The sequence below is a fragment of the Rousettus aegyptiacus genome, unplaced genomic scaffold, assembly GCF_014176215.1.
Source record: "Rousettus aegyptiacus isolate mRouAeg1 unplaced genomic scaffold, mRouAeg1.p scaffold_m13_p_2, whole genome shotgun sequence".
NCBI lineage: Eukaryota > Metazoa > Chordata > Mammalia > Chiroptera > Pteropodidae > Rousettus > Rousettus aegyptiacus.
Window position 1 is genome coordinate 50,148,690 of NW_023416295.1, and position 22,769 is coordinate 50,171,458.

Below are 22,769 nucleotides of genomic sequence, written 5' to 3' on the forward strand. Positions count from 1 at the left end.
TGGTCGGCCGGGTACAGATATCTGGTATGTGACTGCAGAACAGTTGTTCTTTGTGGGAAACTAAGTGATCTGTGTTTGATTCAAATTTGCACCATTGATCTTGACAGCATCATGTTTTCAAGTTCCAAGGATGTTTCTGGCCTTCACAGTCCCACTTCATGGTTTGAAAGTCAAAATGTCAATTCATATGACAAAATCGAAGTCATATTTATTTAATCATTTTTTCTGTTCCCTTAAAAATAGTCAAGTTATTTGGGGTGGGGAAGCAGCACTTGAAGAAGTGAGCGAATATGGAATGACTCCTGTTCCCTATTCTTTCCCACTTAAAACATTAGAGGCCTAGACTTTATTGGTTCATGAAGCTGTGTTTCTTGACCGCCATTAAAATCAAGTTTTTGAACGCTCGTGCATAAAAGAATGTACACTTTCTTAATTCAGCATACATTTCTGCTCATAGACCAGAGTACCATAGGTGCTTCATGCCAACTGTTCTATAATGCTGTAAGAGACTAAGAACATTCATTTTCAGTTTCCATCAATGTTTTTATTAGATGGAGAATATTTCTCCTAATAAAGTTCTGGGTTTCCTGATTATCTTTACAAAGTTTAAGGTGATTTTTGTGCATAAATGCAGAAGACAAAGAGTTTATTTATTTATTTATTTATTTTTTAATGTTCATTATTCTTACTCATTTATTCAGTAGTATTCACCATTGAAAACTACACAAGATAATTTTGACCAAATAACCAATATGAACATTGGTTCACTACACCATTTCAGTTTAAGACAAGAATGGTGTAATCTTGGTCATTTTAACCAAGCGAACACAGAGAACTTTCAGTGTTAAATATGACACCTGTAATTAGGAGGACCTATGGTTACACCATACCAGTTTTAAAGATGAGGTAATTTGGGAGGGTGTTGAAAAAGCAGCAATTAATTAAGTTTTTAATACAGTTTATTTATGCCGCAGTATATTCATTGACATTCTGTACGTTCTGTACAAGAAACCTAACCCTAAAATTAACCCATTGTCTTAATGGGTTAATGCGGCATGTAATTAAGGGTATAGAACTTGAAATAAAGTGTCCAAATCTCTTTTACATTTCTTATTCTTACTTCACAGGCCCTTACATCACCTCCCTGGGATCGGGGCGGCTTAGAACAAACGAATAAAGTCTGTGAAACATGCCAGGGGCTTAAGGAATCATGTTTCACTAAGAAAAAATAGAAGGGCGGCGATTAGATTAGGCAAGGTGGGAAAAGGATATTGGCAGGTAAAGCATCGGAAAGTTACAACTTGGGTTATTTTTTAACTGGCGTCCTACAAACGGCCAGTGTGTAGGTGTCTCACTCGCTAACTTGTAAATGAACTTCAGGTTCTCTTTAGTCGGGAAGACTGCAGGATCTGAGAACCTGGCGGCGGTTCAACGACCCCGCCCTCGGGGTCCCCAGGGGGCATCTTCTGGAGGGCCCTGATTGTCTGGGGGCGAAGGCGCAGGGAAAACAGGAATTCCAGGGAGCGAGGGACACGGGCCCTGAGAGCAAACGCAAATCGGCCTCACTCCCCTTGGGTGGAAACTTCCCTGGCCGCGAGCAGAGCCGGAGGGGGCGGCGGGGCGGCGGTTCCCCTCGGCGAGGCAGAGAACGGCGCGCGCGAGGCTCGGGGCGCGCGGCGAGCGTGGCGGCCGCCGCCTCCTCCCCTCCCCGCCTCCGCCTGCGCTGCCTCCTCCCTCCGCCGGGCTCGGCCTCCCTCGCTCCCTCCCCTCGTGGCTGGCTCCGGCGGCGGCGGCGGGCGGGGAGGGCGTGCGCCGGCCGAGAGGTGTCGGCGGCAAGGGAAGGGAAGTTTCAAGTGGAAGGTCGTCCGCCGGCCGGTGCGTCCTCCTGCTCCGCTCCGGCAGCATCATGGCGGAGCCGAGCGGCTCGCCCGTGCACGTCCAGCAGCCCCAGCAGGCAGCCCCGGTGACAGCAGCAGCCGCGGCGCCGGCGGCCGCGACAGCAGCGCCGGCTTCGGCGGCGCCCGCGGCTCCGGCTGCGGCCCCGGCGGCGCAGGCAGTCGGCTGGCCCATCTGCAGGGACGCGTACGAGCTGCAGGAGGTTATCGGTCAGTGCGGCGGGCGCGGCCGGGGCTGGGAGGGGGCGCCGGATTCTAGGCTCGCCTGCATGCACGCCTGGGAGGCAGAGCGGCCGGCTTCGGGGCCTACCGGCTTCAACAGTTTTTTTTTTTTTTTTTTAATTTATTTGTTCGTCTATGAGCGCTAGAGCTGCAGAAGGCGGCGCGGCGGATGTGACTCGCACTGCAGACGAGCCGCATGCTGCAAACTTTTATCTCCCACATCGCCAGGGCAGCAGAGCTGGGGGGCCGGCAACGCCGCCGCATCCCCCTCCGCCCGCGCGGGAGCCGTAGCCCGTGGCCGGTGGCCACGCGGACAGGCAGCGCGGGAGGGGTCGGGTTGCGGGGGCGCCGCCCTGGGCTTCCAGCGTCCCCGCGCCGCGCCCTGGGGGACCCTGCCGGCGCAGCCGCGCCTCTGCTCCTCGTCAGCAGCCACACGCCGTGGGTAACGGGGCCACGTAGAAGTCGCGGAGGCGCAGGTTCTTACTCGAGGCTGGGAGGATGCTGGCCTTTCTCCCTGACAGCGGCTGCTCCACGCCCGCTGTGCAGCCCGCCCCTCCGCGCCGCCCGGGTACCCGCCTCTCTCAAAGCCGGGGCGCGCCGCCTGCTGCCCAGCCCAGCCCGGCCGCCGGGGGAAAGCAGGCGCCCTGGCCTCCTGCCCTGCACTGGGCCGATGCTTGCCTCTGGTCCAGGGCCGAGCTGCAAGAGCGAAACCCGAGGCTGTCGGTGATCCGCTCCGTGTCTTTTGGTGCCTTTTAGTCGGCTCACCAGTATCACCTTATCTTACATTTTTAAAAACCCAGCGAAGTCAAACGGCAAGAAGCCGGAGTTACTTTTCCTTTGGCCAGGCACGTGATGGGCCAGGAGATATGTGTTGGCCTTTTCACTTAGAACCTTCCTTATTGGATCATCCAGTTCGAGAGGCTTGTTAAACCCACATAGGGAAGACTTCGGGTAAAATGGGCCCTAAGTTTCGTTTCTTACTGGCACTGGGATGGGATGCTGCCTTCCCACATCTCGATATTTAAGGACAGAGATGAAAAAGGAATTCAGGATATTTGTCGTAAATTCTTACTTTTCATTAAAAAAATTCTCGACCCTTTATAAAAGTTAATCATAAGAATCTCGTGTCTAAATGAGCCTTTATCACTTGCTGCCGTGCGAATGAAACTGCAGACATGAGTGAATGAATGAATGAATGAATGATGTGCAGAACAGTAACCTAGGATATAAAAGCTTCGAATAATCTAAAGTGACATTCTTTATATAAAATTCTTTGAAAACTCAGAGCTTCATAACTTGGCCAAAAGCTCTAAAGGGATGAGTCTTGGTGCCACTGCCTGGATTAAGTAACTTCAAGGGCATGTGAAGGCCTATAGTATTCAATGAAAACTCCCTTAAACCTGGCACATAACTTCCTTCATCTTTCCAGTTTTATTGCCTTCCCTCAACCTGTTTGCCTTAACATTAATTGTACCCCGAATAGTCAGCTGTCCTAGGACACATCTGGTCTTCCATTGCTTGCTGCCTTTGCACAGGCTCTTTTTTTAAGTACCACCCATTTTTGTAATGAATCTCACTCAGCTTCCAATAATGGCCAAAATGCTTGTTCTTGAGAAGCCTTCTGCTTCTCCCCAGGCAAAGTATTGTGATTACTTCTCTTTTTACATGCCTCATAGCATGTAACCCTAAAGTTTTTATTTGTTCTGTAAAATCTGAGGGCCTACTCTATCTCAAGCACTGTGCTAGGTGCTCACAGTAGAGAAATTAATAAAAATAGTCTCTGCCCTGAAGGACTTCAGGAATTTATGGAAAAGTTCCATAGGCTGTGATGAGTGAGCACAGGGAGAGCACAAAGGAGGGTGTGACTGCCCGGAGAAAGAGAAGCAGGACAGTCCACAGAAGACTTTGTATTTAAGTTGGATTTTGAGGTCTGAGTAAGAGTTTGTAAGGTGCTTAATTATTTCCTTTGCTACCTTCCCTAACCATCTGTGAACTCCAGGATTTATCTTCCTGTCCCCAGCACATAGGGATGGTCCATAAAAGTTGAATGAGGGTATCTGCCACTTAGTTTTCTGTAGGGTTGGGATCAGAATTTACTTATAATCAATTTGTCTGTTTATTTTGTTAATAGGGCAAAAACACAAACTTCCTTTGGAAAACATAATATTTGGAGTTGACCAATTTTGTGAACTAATAAATAAAATCTTAGTTTAGTTTAAGTGATGGTATTAATTGTAGGGCTTTTTTCTGTGTACAGTAACAAGATTGTTAATTATAGTTGGCCAATTTAATCAACATTTTAAAAAGTAATTTAACTGAGGAATTCGAGAACAAATATCTGCTCATTACTTCTACTTGACTTTTGCATGTTTACAGTGTGGAAGAACTTTCCTACATTTTAAATTTATCTCATTTTTCCAACTAAAAGAGATGGCCTTGTTATTGTGGAGGCCATGTTATTGAACAAATAAATTGTTGGAATAGGATTTTGCAAGGGCCTAATATTTATAGAAAATTACAAACCCATTCTATTTACTGTTTAATGCTCTTTGAGTAATTAAAAGTGAACTGTGGTTAAGCACTTTTGCTTAAACATTACACGCAGAGTTAGTAGTTCAAACACTGAACCAGTTTGGACATGAATGTGGGTGGACAACCTTTGCCTCTCCCCGCCATATAGTACGTGTCATCTGATAGGTCTGCCGCATTGGGAACAGTGACCAGCAGGAGGCTCAGATAGATATGCCTGAGCAGAAGGCCAAGATGTTTTAACTTTTCCAGCGTGACATGGAACACTTTTTCTTCATTTCCTTCTGGGCAGAGGTTGGGGCCTCAAGATTAGGAGAGGAGAGGTTCATTAAAATCCAACCAAAGCAGGTTCAGTTGTTTGACTTCTGTTGCAGAAAAATAAACACAGGATTTTGCAAGTCTAAAAATAAAGTTTTCTCTTTGTTGTGTTGTTCTTGTGTTATAAAAGACCAATGGAGAATTGATAACGCTCTCAGGAGTAATCTGGTTCAGAAAATTATGCATAACCTGGAAATGTAAACTCTTTTGGCGGGAGCTTTGTCCTTAGAGAAGTTATTGATGTGAAATTATTGAATTCTTTCTTTTAGCCATCGGTATTGTTGTCTTCGTAGATATCAAATATTTCTGTCTCCTATACAAGTAACTGCCCTTTGGAGGCCTTCTAGCCTGTTTATATTCTTCAGGCTCATTAATCTTTGTTCTCACCTTTTCCCCTCCCTACCATCTCATCCTCAGTTTCTTTCTTTAGAAGTATAAGGGGCACTCACAGATATGCCAACTGAAAAATTAGCTTATTTGTTGGCGATATTAATAGTATTGCTGTGACTCCCCTAACCCAAGGCCAAGAAGTGAATCATGTAAATGTTGACTTGGTCATCTGTAATGGAAGTGAACAATCTCAAGGAGCTTTTCTGTCAAAGAGTGGTAGTCATGGCAATACCTGCCTTTATTTGAATCAGATAAGTCTAGAAAGGCCTGTTATCTCAGCTGATTTTTCTCAATGAAACACTAAATGGTGTCATGCCTCCTAGTATGTTTGATTTTCTTAGATTTTTTTGCAAGATGAGTTGTTTCACTTTGGTCCTGGGTGGTCATTTAGAATTATCTAAAAGTAACACCTACTTAATTAAGAATTTGATTCCTAGGCTCCTAGCCATAGTTTGACCAAGGGACCAAGGGACCTCTGAGTACTTTCTTAGTTCTCTCCTCTGAAGTTTTGTTTAACCATTCAGGTGTGTTTTCCCCATGCCCACCCAAGTATAGGCATATGGCCAGGTTTTCAAGGAGTAACAGCCTTTCCCAGCATAAGATCCACAGTAGCCGAGAGCTTTGCTCTGTGCTCTTAGAGTTTCTGTGGAGTTCTGTGGTTTAGGGATTAGAACAGGTTTTATAGATATTCTAGAGGGATCTTGAGGACAGTGAGAGCTACACTTGGTCACAGTTGTTTTTGTAGCACCTCAGAGGACCATAGCACTGAGTGTGTATTCTGGTCTCCCAGACCTTTAAACTGGGCTTGTTTTGCTCTTGCTGTCAGTTTGTTAATTTGGCTTTTGGTTTTTTTTTAAAACTACAAGAGGCCTTAGATACTTGGCCTTTTGATTTTCATATCAACTACCATGGGAAAACTCTGCAGGTAAAAAGAAACTTATGATAGAATTACTAGGAAACTTGCTTTATACATTTGATTTGTGACTGATAACATTATGAAAATTTCCCTGACTCTAATAGTCTGTTGTAGACTACATTTTTTGATGGTGTTTGAGAATAAATTGAAACATTCTGAGCTGTGGAGTCAGACAGCCTGGTCTATTTCATATCTTGGCAATGGCAGTCATTGGCCTTGCGACCTTGAGCAAATTACTTAGATGTGTCTGCATCCAGTTTCCTCATTTATAACATTGAGATGATAAAAATAAGGTTGTGAGGATTGAGAGAATGTAAAGTACTTAGAATAGTGCCTGGCACAGGGCATGCTCTCAATTAGTCTTAGCCATAACTACTATAAACCTGATTTGCTAATCAGATTCAGGTTATCAGGAGAGAACACACTGTGTCTCTGGCAAGATTTTGAAATACCTTGAAGAGTTTCCTCTGCTTGGTCTCAAGCAGGGAGGAAATGGGGGAGGGGGGAGCTGGAGGGGGTAGAGGTTGCCTGCTAGTTTCCTCCTTTTGGGTAGCTAGAAGATGGCTTGCAGGGGGAGTCGGAGGCCCACGATAACTTAGCTTCTTTTTCACACCTCTGCACCTCCGTTGTAGGAGGAAGCTGGAGAGGCCTGTGGAGCTCCTGGTGATTTGGACAGCTCAGGGGTTTATGTGCCAAATGGCCCTCTGACAAGTGGTGAGAGCATCCTGCGGGAAGGTTGCTGGGAGGAACAGCCCATTATGAAAGGGCTCTGGGAACAACCTGCTAAGACGGCACTTTTCTTCCACCTCTGAGTTTGCCCTGCGGAGGCTGCCATGCTGGCAGGAAATGCTGCTGACTAAAAGGAATAGTCACCATCCTAGTGAGTGAGAGGACAGGGGCATTTGTTTTCAGATAAAGTCATCACTATTGCTCCTCTGTCTCCTTCCTTCTTTGCTTTTCTCTCAGCTTATAGGTATTCTCAAGGCTCTTTATCTTGAACAGCAAAAGAGAACAAAACAAGACACTCTTACTACTCCTTCCTCCTCAAGCTTCTACCTTCTTGCTTTCACAGCTAAGCTGTTTGAAAGAACCTCCCATTCACTTCTCAGTACAGTGCAATCTGGCTTCTGCTCTTTTGCTAAGAAACCAAAGTTGCAGTCTCCACAATCACTGTGACCTCTTCTGTGGCCAGAGCCACTGAAGTCCTCTCTTTCTCTTCTTCTCTGCACAATTTGGCACCATCTGTCATTTCTCCGTGTGCTTTTCTGCCTGCCCCTGCTCCAGGTTCCACTTCTCTATATGTTAGAAGCTTCACCACCACCTAAAATGCTGAGGCTCTCCATGATCTTTGGCCTGGTGTGTGGGCCATTCTTTATATGCCTTTGTTTAGATAGTCCATAAACTTCATACTCAAAATTAAGCTCATTATGTCTACTTTTGCTTCAATCCTAATTCTACTCCTTCAACATTTTCCATCTTTCCTAAGACACTTGGGTGCAAAACAGAAGCATGCGTGGTCATCTGCTTTCCCATCTTCCTTCTTTCCACATCTGATTGGTCATCAGTTCTAAGTATTCTGCATACTTGATGTCTTCTTTGATCTGTCTCTAACTCTTCCTCTTGGCCATCACCAGTTTAGTTAGGACCCTTATCAGTTCTTATTTGGATTACTGTAATAACTTCCTAACCAGGTCCTTTGTCTCCATTCTTGCTTCCACCTCTGGTATGCATTGCTACCAAAGTGATGCTGCTATACCCAAATTTGTATTAGCTATCCCTCAGGCTTAAACACCTTTAGTGGGTCTCCCATCATACTCAAAATTAACTCTAAGCACGGTGTTTAAGGCCTTTTGGGAATTGCCTCTTGCCTCCCTTTCCAGTCATTTCCATCCTCAGCACAGACTCCCAGCCAGTAGCAACCTTCTGCCTTTGCTGAAATGCTTCATGCTTTCCTAGCTTCTGCTAGGTAGATTTTCCCTCTGCTTAGAAAACCCTTCCACTACCCTTCCCTTCCATTTTCATCTATTTAACAGAGAGCTCTGTGTTCTTTTAAGTCTCTTCTTTACTGAAGTATGATATGCATGTGGAAAAGTGTACACATCATAAATGCATAGCTCGATGCATGTTCATAAATTGAACACACCCTAATCTGGCTCCCTTTGAGACTTGGAATAAATGATCTCTCTTCACAGAAATAATATCTGCCCCCAAGCCTACTTCCCTTTTGGCTCCTGTTCTGTTGTGTATTTCACCCCCTGGCAGTCCTCACACTATATGAAAATAGTTTGCCTTCTTGCCCATCCTGGTGCTAGATGTTAATTCCTCCTTGAGGACAGTGTCTTCTGCCTCCATACGCTACACCCCATATTATCTACTTGATAAATGTTTTCTGGATGAAAGCCTGAATTCTGGGGACAGCTACTCCCTCCTGCCTTGTGGGAGAAGAACATTGCCTGACTTCTAAAAATTTGCTTCCCCGGATCCTGAAGATTTGATCTTGCCTATGGTTAATGATGGTGCTTATTTAGTTGCGTTTGGGCCAATCAGCTTAAAGGGCTCTGTAGAAATTAGCTCATTAATCCTCTCAGATCAAGAGTAAGCACTTTGAGTGCTTCCACTTGCCTGTGTTGTGCAGGTAGGCAGGCAGAGGCCTGGCTTTCCTGAGGTTATTGGACTGCAAGGTGGCCTCTCTGGGTTAACGGACCTGGAGCTCCTTGCTGCAGTTGTGGCAATTTTCTATTTGGTCATTATAAAGCAGGATGGGGAAGTCCCAACATTGCTCTCCTCTTTCTTGAATATGTCTGTGCTCTCCCTCTCATTTATGTATTTATATATAACCTTCCTCGAAGAGGTTTGTGGGATCTCTTGCTGTGTAGAAATTGGGATTGCTGGAGAAGATCAGGCGAAACGGTGACAGAGTGTCAGAACAGCTGGTTTTTAAAGGTTGTTATGATGACAGGAGTTGCATTTTTATAAATGACAAGGGACCGAGGGTGATAGGATTGGTGTGGTACATGTTCAAACCGTGGAACTGGATCTTTTTAAGTCAAAATCAATCTAATAGGTGTTATAATTCCTTTTATGGCATATTATTTGGGGAACTTTTTCTTTTCTATTTAAGTAGAATTCTCCATGTACTTATGTGAGATTTTACATTCCCCCAAGGACAGCTTTGTTTAAATTATAACAAAACAGCTCCGAGATGGTTGAAGTGATTCACGTGTTTCAAGTGTTTCTTTTTCCAAATCTGCTATTCATTGGTCGAGTTTTTGCTACTAAAGAAGAATTCAATATATTAATTAAAAAGTCATTTTAGATTTGGCTTAACTGGAAAGCAGAGGAAAAATAACAGTCCTTTAGAGAATGGGTTGGCAGTGCTTTAATTCTAAAATTGATTTAGATAAACACTTTGGAATCTGATGTGAGTAAATGCTGATGTATTTCAAGTTTCTTCTCACTTGCCAAACAGTTATTTGAGAGTAAACTCTGGCTTAGCTTTAAGAAACTTCTTGGGTATTGAGGAATTAGATGAATCGACCTTTTAAGCTGATTGTATATTTTGATATATGAGAACACATCATTTTAAGATAGAGCCTAAAACATCATTTTAAGATAGATGATTTTACTTTTTCCTAATAAATGGCTTTTGGTATAACTCTCAGAGGCCTAGTACTGGGAGTGCTCATTCATTTCATCCCTTAGGTGAAAATATACATTTTGGTGACATTATTGAGGTTTAGGTTTTCCCACCTTTAGTACTACTAGAGCTATTTACTGGAAGAACTGGTATGGTGGGTAGACATTGATGGCGTTCATGTGAATTATAGATCTTTATTTGGAGAGTATTTTGGAAGCCAGTGACTTCTGACAATTCTGAGACTTCTCACAGTCAATTTATTGACGGTTGAGGGCTTGGAAGAATTTGTGATCTTGTTTTGAACCAGTAGGGTTTATAACAAGGGGCATTCCAGTTGCTTTCATTCTTGCCCTGTTTAGTTTGAGGATTGAAAAAGGATTATATTTTCTAAATTGGTGCCTATTGGCCTGCCTTGTGTTGCTTATATTTTATCTTGAATTAACTGGTCCATCTTTCCTCGCTCCTTTCCTTCCTTCCTTCCTTCCTTCCTTCCTTCCTTCCTTCCTTCCTTCCTTCCTTCCTTCCTTCCTTCCTTCCTTCCTTCCTTCCTTTTTCTTCTTTCCTTCCATCTTAATTGGCAGTGTCACCATCCCCTTTGCTTAATTATGGGGTGCCTCCAGAAATCAGGGAAAGAGCGTGCTCATGGGAAGGAATGATAGATCAGCGGCAGCTTTTATGTCAGTTTCTGAGTGAGGAATCGCATAACAACATAGGGTGAATAATGAAATTTAATTTTGGAAGAGACTGAGGGAAAATATATTCCTGCTCCTTTGTTTTACAACTGAAGACGCTTAACAGCCTAAGCTGAAGTAATTTGCCTGTGGTCCAAAAGTTCTTAGACTCTCAGGCCCATGATTTCTACCTAGTTCACTATTTTCGCTGATTTACATTACATTGATTCCTCTTTGGTGGGAAGGAAGAAGTTAGAATTCTGTTGACTCAGTGAATTTTATAACTACCATTTTAATAAAGTGAATATATCTGGGACTATAGTTACCATGTAGATATCATATAAAAGTTTTATGTATTTTTTTAGGGGCGTTAAAATGATCTTTACATATATATATGTTTTTCATTAGAGCATGTTTATCTAATACATAAACCAGGCGATGTATAAATACAAAATAGCTTCATTTCAACCATCGTCTTTACTTGGTCTGTTACAATAGACTATATTTTTAATCTTTGGTTTTGACCTGTCAAGGAGCTGGAGGTAGGGGTGTGTGTGTGTGTGTGTGTGTGTGTGTGTGTGTGTGTGTTGGAAAGTAAAAAGTTGTGGAGCAGCAAGTTGAGGGCATACAAAGAAAGCATATGAAGTAGATGTGCTTCATGATGGGTCATTACCAGTGCAAAGTTTCTGCACTAGAGCCAGGTCCCTTTTGCCAGGCTGATAACTATAACAGCAAGAGTGACAATACCATTCCTATCAGAGTGTCTAGCTCTATGCTCTCCAGTATGGTAGCCACTAGCCACATGTGGCTATTTAAATTAATTAAAATGAAATAAATTACTGGGGCAAGACAGGTGTGTAGGCAGAGCATAGAGGATGTCTAGGGCAGTGAACCTATTCTGTTATTATAATGGCGGATACATGTCATTATGCATTTGTCATAGATTGTCTGACACCAAAAGTGAACCCTAATGCAAACTATGGACTTTGGGTGATAACGATACGTCAAGGTAGGTTCATTGGTTGTAACAAATGTCCCACCTGTTGTGTGTGTGTGTGTGGGAGAGATGTTGATAGTGGGGGAAGCTATGCATGTGTTGGGTGCAGAAGGTGTATGGAATATCTCTGCCTTCTTCTCAATTTTGCTGTGAACATAAAACTGATTTAAAAAAAATAAACTATTTAAAAAAAAAAAACACAGTACCTCAGTTGCACTAGCCATGTTTCTGGTGCTCAGTAGCCAGTTGTGGCTAGTGCAGCCAAGGAACTATAATATTTTGTTTAATTTTACGTCTGTAATCCACATTATCCAATAAGGTACTTTATTGGATAGTGCAGATACAGACTATTTCCAGCACCACAAAAAGTTTTATTAGACAGTGCCAGATGTTAATTTCTCAGAAATGTAAAATAAACTTACTAAATGTTGTTACGATGGCTGTAAATGGTGTGAGGCCACTTCCTGATAACATGCTAAGGCATTGCCACTACTTAGAAGGAAACAGGCAATGCTGGCCTGATTAAATATTCTTTCATTTTTACTCTGTGCTCTATTTGAAAACTAATTAATTCATATTTTCAGAGGAACAGTTCTTTTTTGTGTGTGGTGAAACAGATACCCCTGTTGACGTAGGAAGACGGTTTTGAAGCATGAGTTTTTATCTTACCCACTTAACATTCTGGGATGTTCTTGTGATTACTGTAAACACAGAGAACATCCTCTCAAATGAAATCCGGTATTTTCTGAAGTATCAAAATGTTACATCTCCTTAAGAAATCACTTCAGAGTCTTGTTGGAGTCGGTTGTAGTAGACAGAATCGCTTCAGTTTATCTTTTATGTTCTGAAGAAGGAACTGACTTTTTTTTTTTTTTTTGATAAAATTTCAAAGAAGTTGTGAAATTAACTCTACTTAGGAAAAAAAATACCGCATCAATTTTAGTCACTTAAACTGTGTGTTTGAATCATAGTCCCTCCTTTTCCCTTAGTTTAGAACATTTTGGTGTTTGAGTAATTAAAGAATTAATGATTTAGCCTAAGTTATATATCACAAAGTAAATAAAACATCCATTGTTATCAAGCCAGTACCTTAATAGAAATTCAAACTCAAATTCAAATTCAAACTGAGGAGGGTACCTGCTTTGTTAGGAAAGGGAATTCATGACTGAAGGTTGAAAAAAAATCTTGTAGGGAGATTAACTGGGTTTAATTTGGGGCAATTCAGGAACAGTCTGTACTTTCTCACGTTTAGTGTCCCCAGGGCGACTAGGGCTGTAAAAGAGAATGCTTTACTATGTGATCCTTTTCTATTTTTTCTTGTAGATGCCCTTTCAAGCTTCTGGAGTCCTAAATCCAGTGCCTGACCTTCAACAGGGGTTGTTGTGGAAACATTTTTAATGTGGTACCCTTCCTGGGCACTTGGGTGGCTGAAATAGGGCTAGGAAAAGTGTTTCTGTGTAGTTTCAAATTGTGATCATTAGGACAAACTGAGTATTTTTGACATGAGGTAAGATCAGGGCTAGCTTATGTATCTTTACTAAAATAATTATTCATCAGTTGTTTAAAAAGTGACTATCTCTAGGGCTAAGAGATAATGAGCCTCTTAGTTCATCTATAGCCATCTTCCTGTTTCCATAGAAGCAGCAAGACTTTTTAAGGGCTATAATTTCATGTCCTCCTCTGTACTGGCCTTCAGAAACAGACAATATGGGCTGCTTTGTCGCTTATATATTTGATTAAATAGTCGTAAAAGCAAAGGGGGGTAACTAATGTGTAGTCACCAGGATAGGTAAAAGTCAGGCACTTGTTTTTGCTTGTGCTTCTAGGTTATAGTCCATTTAGTCTCCCATCTTCAGAGTCAATTGTTTTCAACTCTTTGTTGCTTAAAAATTAAATACTCTTTTGTCTCTTGGAGCTACTTGGAAGCAAGAGAGTGACAAAAATATGAAAGGTGACCTTTATGAGGTATGACTGACTTTAAAATTGATCATATCAGCATTTATTATATATGCGAATGTTTTTTTCCTTCAAGGAGACATGATGGGAGGGTGCCCTCTTAGATTTTATAGCTAATTTTATTTTAAATTTAAGAAATTACCCATTTCCATCAGCCCTCCTATGAAGAAATGAGACCAGTTTTCTAATGTGACATTAATTTGTTCTTAAGGTATTTCTAAACATGTTTTATGCGGTTGCAGCTTTATTGGAATAATTACTTAACTTTACAAAATGACCTTAGCCTGAACAGAGCTGTTAGCTATTTAAAGTCAGTTCTGTTTACTGTTATTTTTAATGAATTCTGCATCACTACTTTATGGAAGTAAGGAGATTTATCCAGGACTATGGTTTGAGATTACAATGAGCAGTTTGCCTAGAGGTAGGGATAGCAAAAGCAAAACTGTTGGTGGACTGAGATGATGTGTGAGAGAGTTGGGGGTCGGATTCCAAAATCAGGTCTGTAAAGCCAGAGACAAGATGAGATCACTGAAAGGCAGATACTGACACAAGCCAGCGGAAGACCTCAGACCTGAGCAGGAGTGAGTAAGAAAGAAATCAGGGGCATATCCAAGTTTATAGTTTGCAGGGGTTCGGCAAGGGGTTAAGGCAAGAAGGGACAATGTAATTTTTTCCAGAAGGTTTCCGTGGTAGCATCTTATTAAAGTGGGCACCTCATTTGAAGCTTTGCCTTCAGGGGTGCTTCTGACAAATGGAAAGCCTCAGTTTTCTGAGTATGGATTCTGATGGTCTTTGTATGAGCTATGTATAGCCATGTAACAAACCACCCCCAAATTTAATGGCTCAAAAGAACGACCATTTTATTTGCTGACAATTCTGTGGATTGGCAATTTGGGCTTGGCTAGACTAGGCAGTTCTGGTCTCGCCTAGGGCCAGTCTATGGCCAGCTGAGCTGGGGCGACCAATTTTAAAATGGTCTCATTTGTGTGCATGGTGGGTGGTACTGGCAGTTAGATGGCCTCTCATTCCACTGATTCCTCATTATCAAGGATGCTTGCCTGTACTATATCCCTTGCCTGTAGCAGTGTTCCAAGATAGCTGAAGTTGAGTTGCAAGGACTCTCGAGGCCTAGGCTTGGTAGTCACATAGTGCCACTCTACCTCATTCAGTCGGTCAGAGCAAATCACAAGGCCAGCTCAGATTTAAGGGAAATTGATTTCCCTACTTGTTGGGAGGAGCAGTAAAATCACATGGCAAAGGGACATGCTTACAGGGGTGGGAGGAATTCTCATAGCCATTTTTGCAAACTGTCTACCACAGCAGCTTTATTTAGCTCAATGGTGATGAATATACAGTGTTTGTCATTCATTTAACTTTTTTTCCAACTTGTGGGGGAGCTAAATACCCAATGATCTTCATCCTGGTTGTTGTAGTGTGGTTGATTTTAGGTTTTGTAAACAAATTTGCTGTGTGATCCTATCCATGAGAATGATTTTTGCTCAAAAAGTGACTTTAGAAATGTATAACTAGCTAAAAAGATGTCAATTCTTATGTGACATTCGCAGGGCAGAGGTGTGTGCGCACGCGCGTGTGTGTAGTGCTGATCCTTTTTAGCCCTGGGGTGTTTTATTTCAGGCTGACTTTAAAACTCAACACCACATTTAAAATATAGATTGTTAGCATACGTATGTAATTATTTCTCCCACCACCTAGAAGTCAGTGAACTAGATCTATCACAGCCCTAAAAAATAACATGTTGCCCATGTATCATCTCTCAGTTTAAGGGTAGATTGTTGCTTAGACAATCTTGAACATTACTTTGAAGTCATTCCAGCAGTATTTTACTGCCATTTTGATAGTCGGTTTTTAAAAAAAGACTTGCCAGCCTATTAGAGTAAAATAATGAGAAACCTGGTAATAGATAATGACAGAATTTACCCATTTTCTTTAGTTTATCATATACTAGTGGCAGAAATAGTAAAAGGATGAGGAATGTGCTGTATACATTGATTAATTGCAAGTTTCTGGTAAAACTATATCATAAAATATATGTTTTTAGATTTGAAGAGAGAGTTGAGTGTTATCTTTATAAATTTACAGATTTAAATGCTAAGGGACTTGCCGTTTATTCCGAAAGGGAGATAGAACTACACGCGGGTTAGAATTGTGGAGTGTCCTCTCTGTGGTTGACTGATGCCTCTTTTTCACGTGAGGAAGAACGACTGAGAAAAGGGTGTTACATAGACCCCCGAGTTATTGAAAAAAAAAACCCCAAGCTTATTTATTTTAAACTTACCAAATATTTACAAGTAATAATAGATGATCATTATAGAAAATTTATATCATACAGATGAGTAAAAAGGGGGAAAAGTCACCCGTTACCTCATCATGCAGGGGTAGATACTGTTTGAATTTTGGTTTAGGAATGTTAAGTTCAAGTGGGATAAGACTTTAAAAAAAATAAATTTATATTTTTGGAAATGGATGCTTTTTAGCGTTCCCAGTACTTTCACATTTAATTTGTTTGGAGTAAGAAAAATAAACCAGTCTTAAACTAATACTTGCTTGGCAAAAGTGATTTGTTTTCTGAGAACTTGGTACACACACTGAGAGTCAAGCATACGTTATGATTACTGGAAGAGTATGCATGTGTATTTTTCTTATACTTAAATGTTTGCAGAATCCTAGAATACATTTATATTCTAATCTTAATGCCTATGTTACAATTTAGTATTAGAAGGGTCTGTTGGATTTTGCCTTTGTCCTCTGAGTGCTGTAGATCACCTTATTCTGATATTTGATACTTTGGTGATTGGAAGTGAAAACATTTTATAGAAAGTTCTGGGAAAGGGTGATGTTAAGAGTAGGTAACTTTCTCATTGTTTGTGGATGTGTTTGAGCTCAGTAATGTCTGAGATTTCACACTGACCTTTTATATCAAACCTAGAACTGGCCTGGCAGTGGTAGAATTTTCTAGGTTGGTTGAATATGATATATTTTTGTAGAACTGGCTGTTGATTTCATGGGCATAGGGGAGAAATGAACCTCTACGAATTTAATTTACTAATCTAAATGTTGAATTTTTTTGTCTTATAAATTTGAAGGATTTCATAGCACTTTAAACAAAATAACTATTGACGTAACTAGTCTTTATTTAAAAAGTTTGTAAGCTACAAAGATGTAGTAAATACTTTCGTTTCAAGTAGGTGAAAATAAAAACCTTTAATTTTCATTTCCCAGAAATTCCCATATGGCGATTTTGTTATGTATCATTCCAGATGTTTTTCTGTGTGTGTGTGTGCGTGCATGTGCGCATGCGCGCATGCCTGTGTGTAGATTTTTCCAAAATGTAATTATTATATATGTAATCTGGTAACTGTGCATATTATTCTTCAACTTAATAAATTTCACTTCTACAAAGTAATATATATTACATGTATGTTTTACTTCTATGTATTTTCTGAATATATTTGTAGTAAAATATATATGTCATACACGTTCACAGTTGTCATTCTAGGTCATTTCTCATAGATGTACCTCATTTAAAAATATGCCAGTTTGTTTCTATTCTGGGTCTATTTCTGTTCCGTGGATGTACTTTATTTAACTAACTCTTTATTAACTTATTGGTTGTCTCCAGGTTTCCATATTTACGTAGGACGATATCCAGCAATGGGATTGCAGGGACAAATGATATTGCATTGGTGCTTTTGATAAATAATGTGAAAACTTCCTCCAATTATTTTGCTAATTAATTGGTTTCTTAGTTGTTCCCATTTCTGCCTTAAAGGTAGAAGAGAGTTAGACTGAGAAGGTATCTTGCCTTATTATCCCCTACTTGACCCAGACCTGAAATATCTAAGACCAAGAGGAGGAGATGGTAGGTGGGGTAGGGTGGTAATGGACTGGAAAAGAGAAAAATCAGGAAACAGCAGTTGCATCATTTTATGGGCTAAAAAATGAAATGTCGTAAAGTTTAATACTATGAACAAATTTATGGAAAGGTTTTTCTGAATTGGTGAAAAGTCTAGTGTGGAATGTAACAAAATTGATGAATATATCCTTTTTGTTACAAAGACCAGAGACTCACTAAAATTACTCTCAAATAATAGGGCATTATTTATAAAGATCAATGTGGGACAAGGGAGACAGGATTCTCATCTTTAATCCCAGGCTTTACAGCAATCCAGGAAAATCTGAGTATCCAGGTCTTTGTGAAGTGTAGTCAAATGTGTTCTCCTAAACCCTGGATGCAAACAAGTCCTCAGCAATAGGAGTTTTTGGATCCTCACTTCTGGGTCCTCTAACCTTGGTGTGACTTAGCCAGTCAGCAGGCGTCTGCTTTTGTTCATGGCTTCCTAACTGTTCATCGTTTCTCTGTCCTGTTATTTCTGCTGAGTCAGAATTTTGGCTCATTCATAGCCCTTATGGCTCTTTCAGCTTCTCTCTTCCTCTTTCCATTTTAGCCATAGCTCTGGATGCTAATTGCCAGATTCTCTCTTTATTTCTCAATTTTTATCCCACAGATTGAGAATCCAGTTTCTACCAGGATTTCTGCATAGGACGCCTGTCAACCTATGCTTCCCTAAGCCCTGGTGCTCTCCTCCGATAAGGGTTAATAAGGGTGTAATATTGGAAGCTTCTTACTAAGAAGGGAACTTGGGTATTGTGGCAGGTACCATGAGTTAGTATTTATGTAACATTACCCTTAGGTAAGGGACCTATCCAAAATCTAATCCTGATTAATGTGCTTTGTTGTTAAAAATATATATACTTAATGGTGTGCTTAAGAAGTAGTTTATTCTTTTAAGTCAATAAATACTTACCTGGGAAGCAGCTTTCCCTTTTCTGTATGGAGTGTAGATTGGAAAAACTTGTGCCTCGTCTCCATTGGGCATTGTCTTCAGTTCTGAAATACCTACCAATGCCTGTATCGTGAAATATGGTCATGCCTTTTCTGCTGGACTTGAAAGTACTGTGAAGTAGTTCATCTTGTTTACATAATGACAATGAAGTTCTGAAAAATATACTTGGAATCCGATACTGCTGGAACAACTCATTTTCCTATGTGAGTAGTTTTTATCTCAGATGTATCTTCTCCATGTGTGTTGGGGAGAGTATCTGGTTGTCCCTAATTTTCTTAGGTGTTTGGCTCTCCAGTGTTTGAGATGAAGGGTTGTTAAGTTAATATTTCTCTGGAAGATTTCTCTAAGCTGCTTTGTTCCTGAGGGTCACAATCAAGCAGATATACCCCTTTTTACCACCACCCCCCCTCCGCCCCGTTCTATTTCCTCCTCAACCCTAGTCTGCTTCTCTTTCAAAGTGATGGCTAGCGGGTTGAATGTTTCAATGACTCTTGAATTCTTGGATCCTTAACTTTGGTGTATATGTTTCACAGTATCTCAAAGGGCAGTTTCCCTTCAAAGGCAGTTTCTTAGTTATTTTAAAAAATGAGAACCATGTTCATAAAATGCTATCCCAGGCTTGGTTTCAGATCACTTGAAATGTAATCTGATTTGAGAGGCAGCATTTACACTCCTGTTTAACAAAAGGTTTTGATTATCGTTTTGTGGGAATTTTTGTTGGGCGAAATGGAGATGAACAACACATTTTGCCTTTGGTCTTACTTTATTTTGGAAAGTTTCTTATGGTGGTCTTGAATTCTGTGTTTTAATCTGCTTAAAAATGCCTTTTAGCACATAAGCAAAATTAAACATTATTTCATTAAAGTTCATACAATGCCCTTTATTATTTAGGAGACAAATCTTTTAATTATTTTTTTTGGTAAGGACATGTGTAATTTAGAGCTTATATTTTGACAGCCTGGTCTTAGCTGATAGGTATGTTAATCTCTATTTGATTGCTTTGGTGAGGAGTTGAAATCATCTAGCGCTTGGCATACAGTGCATTCGTAGTTATACTTTTTTTTTTTTGGGTTTTCATTTCGTGAAATAAAGTGAATTTTCCCGAATATTCTCTTAATATAGATTTGACTGTATATCTGAGTACTGGATTTAAATAAAAAGTTTAACCTTTTTTCTTTTATGTCCTTTTGTTTACCCTTTTCTTTAAAATGCTGATGTGTGTATATGTATAGCAAACTGTCCTTTTATCATTTACTTTGTATCATGATAGTGCTCTAGAAAAGTGAATTTTTTAAAAAAGTATTTCCCATTCTTTTCTATTTAGATTTAATTTTCATTACACTCTTTTCTTTCTCCCTTTGGAAGTGCCAAAGTGTGTGTAAATGTGATTATATATATATATATAACTATAGCATTTTATGTGTAAAGAAGTGAAAGATACACATGTATAAAATTATATATGACCAAAGAAAATTTATGGGTAATAAAAGTTACTTGACTCTTGGGGGAGAACTTTAGTATATCTCTTGAGATATAGTAATCTTTGGGGGAAAAAGTTGAGAATTAAAATTCTGGGAGTTTTTTTTCTCTTTGCCTTGAACACTTGAGGACATGTAAAGGCGATTCAAGCGGACAGGATGATTCTGATATAAATTTATAGAGCACCTGCTGTGTTCCAGCCAAGATCTGGACCAAGTACTTTAAGTACTTTATGTCTTATCCTTAACCTTGCTCCTGCCGGGATTGGTATGATTATCCCAATTTTAGGAAATAAAGACCTGGGCGACCAAATAATGTTTTGAGGGTGACACAGCTGGTCTGAATGCAGCGATGTCTGGTTGCAAACCCCCTGCTCTTTTCAGGGTTCCCTTTGCTTTCTCTGCTTTTGCTATATGACCTGCCTTTAGGATTCTCAAGCTGGCAGAGCAACGAGGTAATTTTTAGAAGAAAGGTCCCTATTTTTAAAGCAGCATCTCAGGGCAGTTAGAGCTGAAGCCTGTACATCAGATCGACCCAGGCTTGGATACCTTTGGCATCATTTACTAGCTTTGCAACTTTGAGCCAGTTTCTTGGCCTCATTGTGCTTCATGGTGTCTCATCATCAAATTCAGGACTATCATATTGGCCTTGCAGGATAACATAAAGCATAATAAATAACAATGCATAATAAATAATAATGATTATGATTATAATAATAGCAGTTGGCAGGGAGGAGCTATTATGTGTCAACAACTCCTAGGCTAAAAGCTTTTCATAGTTTATTTTTTAATCCTCACAACAACCCAGGGACAAAGCAGGTTCCCTTCATCCCTGTTTTACACACAGAAACCTCAGTATGTGAAGGCTGTTTTTATTTATATTTTCCATACCAGCCTACCTTCCATTGGTATGGGTAATTAAGTATTCACTGACTTAGAGAATTCACTGGCATTCAGTAAACTCTAACACTTAACACTGTGTGGTCATTAAGATGAAGTTCCTCCCACCAAGCTTTTTATTTTAACAATAACTTTTTACATATATAACTACAATTTGAACAGGTTTCTTTTGTGTTATTAAAAAGAGTGAATCTTATGATAACTCAAGCACCTGATATAAACATTTCATAAACAGGAAAATCGTGGACAGAAGTGCCTACATTCGAAAACAATTTTTATGTGTCCTTAAAATAAACTCATGCTACTACTACCTTGGTAGAAAGCGCTCTGGAGATTATATGAGAGTATGAGGAATCTTTTAAAAGGCCCTCTACTATTTGACCTCTCATCCTTTTTTCTCTATCATAGTATCTAAGAATTTAATCAATAAATAGTTGCAGAAAACATCTGTCCTTGTGGCCTGTCATGGGAACATTGGGAGGTTTAAAAAGTTATTAACAGTAATGTGAAAGTGTTGACAACGGTAAAGAACACAGAATTCTCTCAGTGGACACAAATACATTTCATTATGGAAGAAAGAAAATCATAGGGCTTTGCTCATGTACTTCCCAGCATTGAAACCAGGCTAAAAAATTCAGCCTAAACTCCAGGCTATTAACCATTGAAAAGAAAAAATCATACAAACACACCTTTCTAAACACTCCTGTAATATCCTGAAATTTCCTCACTGGTAGAACAAGATTTGTATTGATTAAGAAAGTTTTTATTGATTAAGAAAGTTGGAAAAAGTGGAACCCCACTTCTCAGAACATGAAAAAGAGGATGGGGAGAGTAAGGAGTCTAATTCTTTAGAAAGACTTGAGCATCTGTGAGCTGGCTGATGGGCAGAATTTATACCTCCCTGCTTTGGTGTATTTTGTATCAGGCATTGCTATGTTTTGGTGGTATAAAGAGGAAGCCCCTTTTGCAGTCTGATCTTGAAGAACTTAGACCATCTCTAGGAGAAAGCAGACAGGGAAACAATTACACCCCAGTGAAAAAATTCTCTAGTGGAGGTATGCAACTAAAGTTTAGAGCTCATCGCTCCATCTTCAAAGTCCTCTGTCTTTCATCAGCAGGGTCTCACATATTTCTTGTCAGAATCCTAAAGGAAGAGATTTCAAATCCAATTCGTGAAATCCCTGCCACATGCTGTGTGTTGGAAAGTTTGTTTGTAGGCAGAGGGAGAATCGAAAGGAGAGACAGGACTAATGTTTTCATCAGTCTTGGTAATTCTCCTCACAAGAACGATTTCTGAAATTTAGTGCTCTCTGTACAAACGTGGTTAAATGCTAACAATAGTTGAATATATATGTAACTGTGTATATGTATATATGGCGTTTTGATGTGCACGTATGATTAACATGCTTTTATCTTACATGGAAACTGTAGACTCTGAGACAGTGTTTAAACTTTCAACAAGGAAGAGAAATAATGAAAAGGAACAATGGTTTTTTGTTTTCCCAGTAACTAAATTTACCATTGTTCTGAGAACTCAACAAGTGACCACAGGATGTGAATTTAATCAAGTTGTGCCTTTGAACAAAGTATCCTGGTTGTAGTGGAATTTTTTACTCCCCATTATCCTGTTCACATATATCTCCCTGTGCTGAAATGAACAGTTTACTAGGATTTAACCAAGTTAACAAATAATAATTTCAGTACAAAAGAAATGGATGTGAGAAACAAAAGGAACTGTTATTCCTGACTCTGTCTTCTAGATCAGCATTTGAAATCAAAGATTTTTACCGTTTAATGGAAAAATATTTTTCTATGTCAGATGGCCCACTTTAAAATATAACCCTTTCAGTGCAACCTAGATTTAATTGGAGGTGCTGTTTGGCAGTGAGTCAGGGTGTATAATCTTAAACTCCTCAATTGCACACGTGTACAATTATATTACTTAACTATTTAAATCAAAAAGTTCCAGAAGAAGCTAAAGCATTGAGTGCAGAA

The 22,769-nt window shown here is 40.1% G+C and overlaps 1 protein-coding gene across 3 annotated transcripts in view; it reads left to right on the forward strand.

Moving 5' to 3' along the window:
• Nucleotides 1–1,691: 1,691 nt before the first annotated feature.
• STK39 (serine/threonine kinase 39) overlaps nt 1,692–22,769 on the forward strand; it is a 267,366-nt gene continuing 246,288 nt past the window's right edge. For 2 of the 3 annotated variants that reach the window (XM_036236021.1, XM_016165365.2), the window contains exon 1: nt 1,781–2,105. In XM_036236021.1, the coding sequence (XP_036091914.1) occupies nt 1,907–2,105 (199 nt within the window). In that variant the 5' untranslated portion in view covers nt 1,781–1,906. Of the gene's footprint in view, nt 2,106–22,769 lie in introns of all 3 variants that reach the window. The other variant, XM_016165366.2, reaches the window with a different exon arrangement.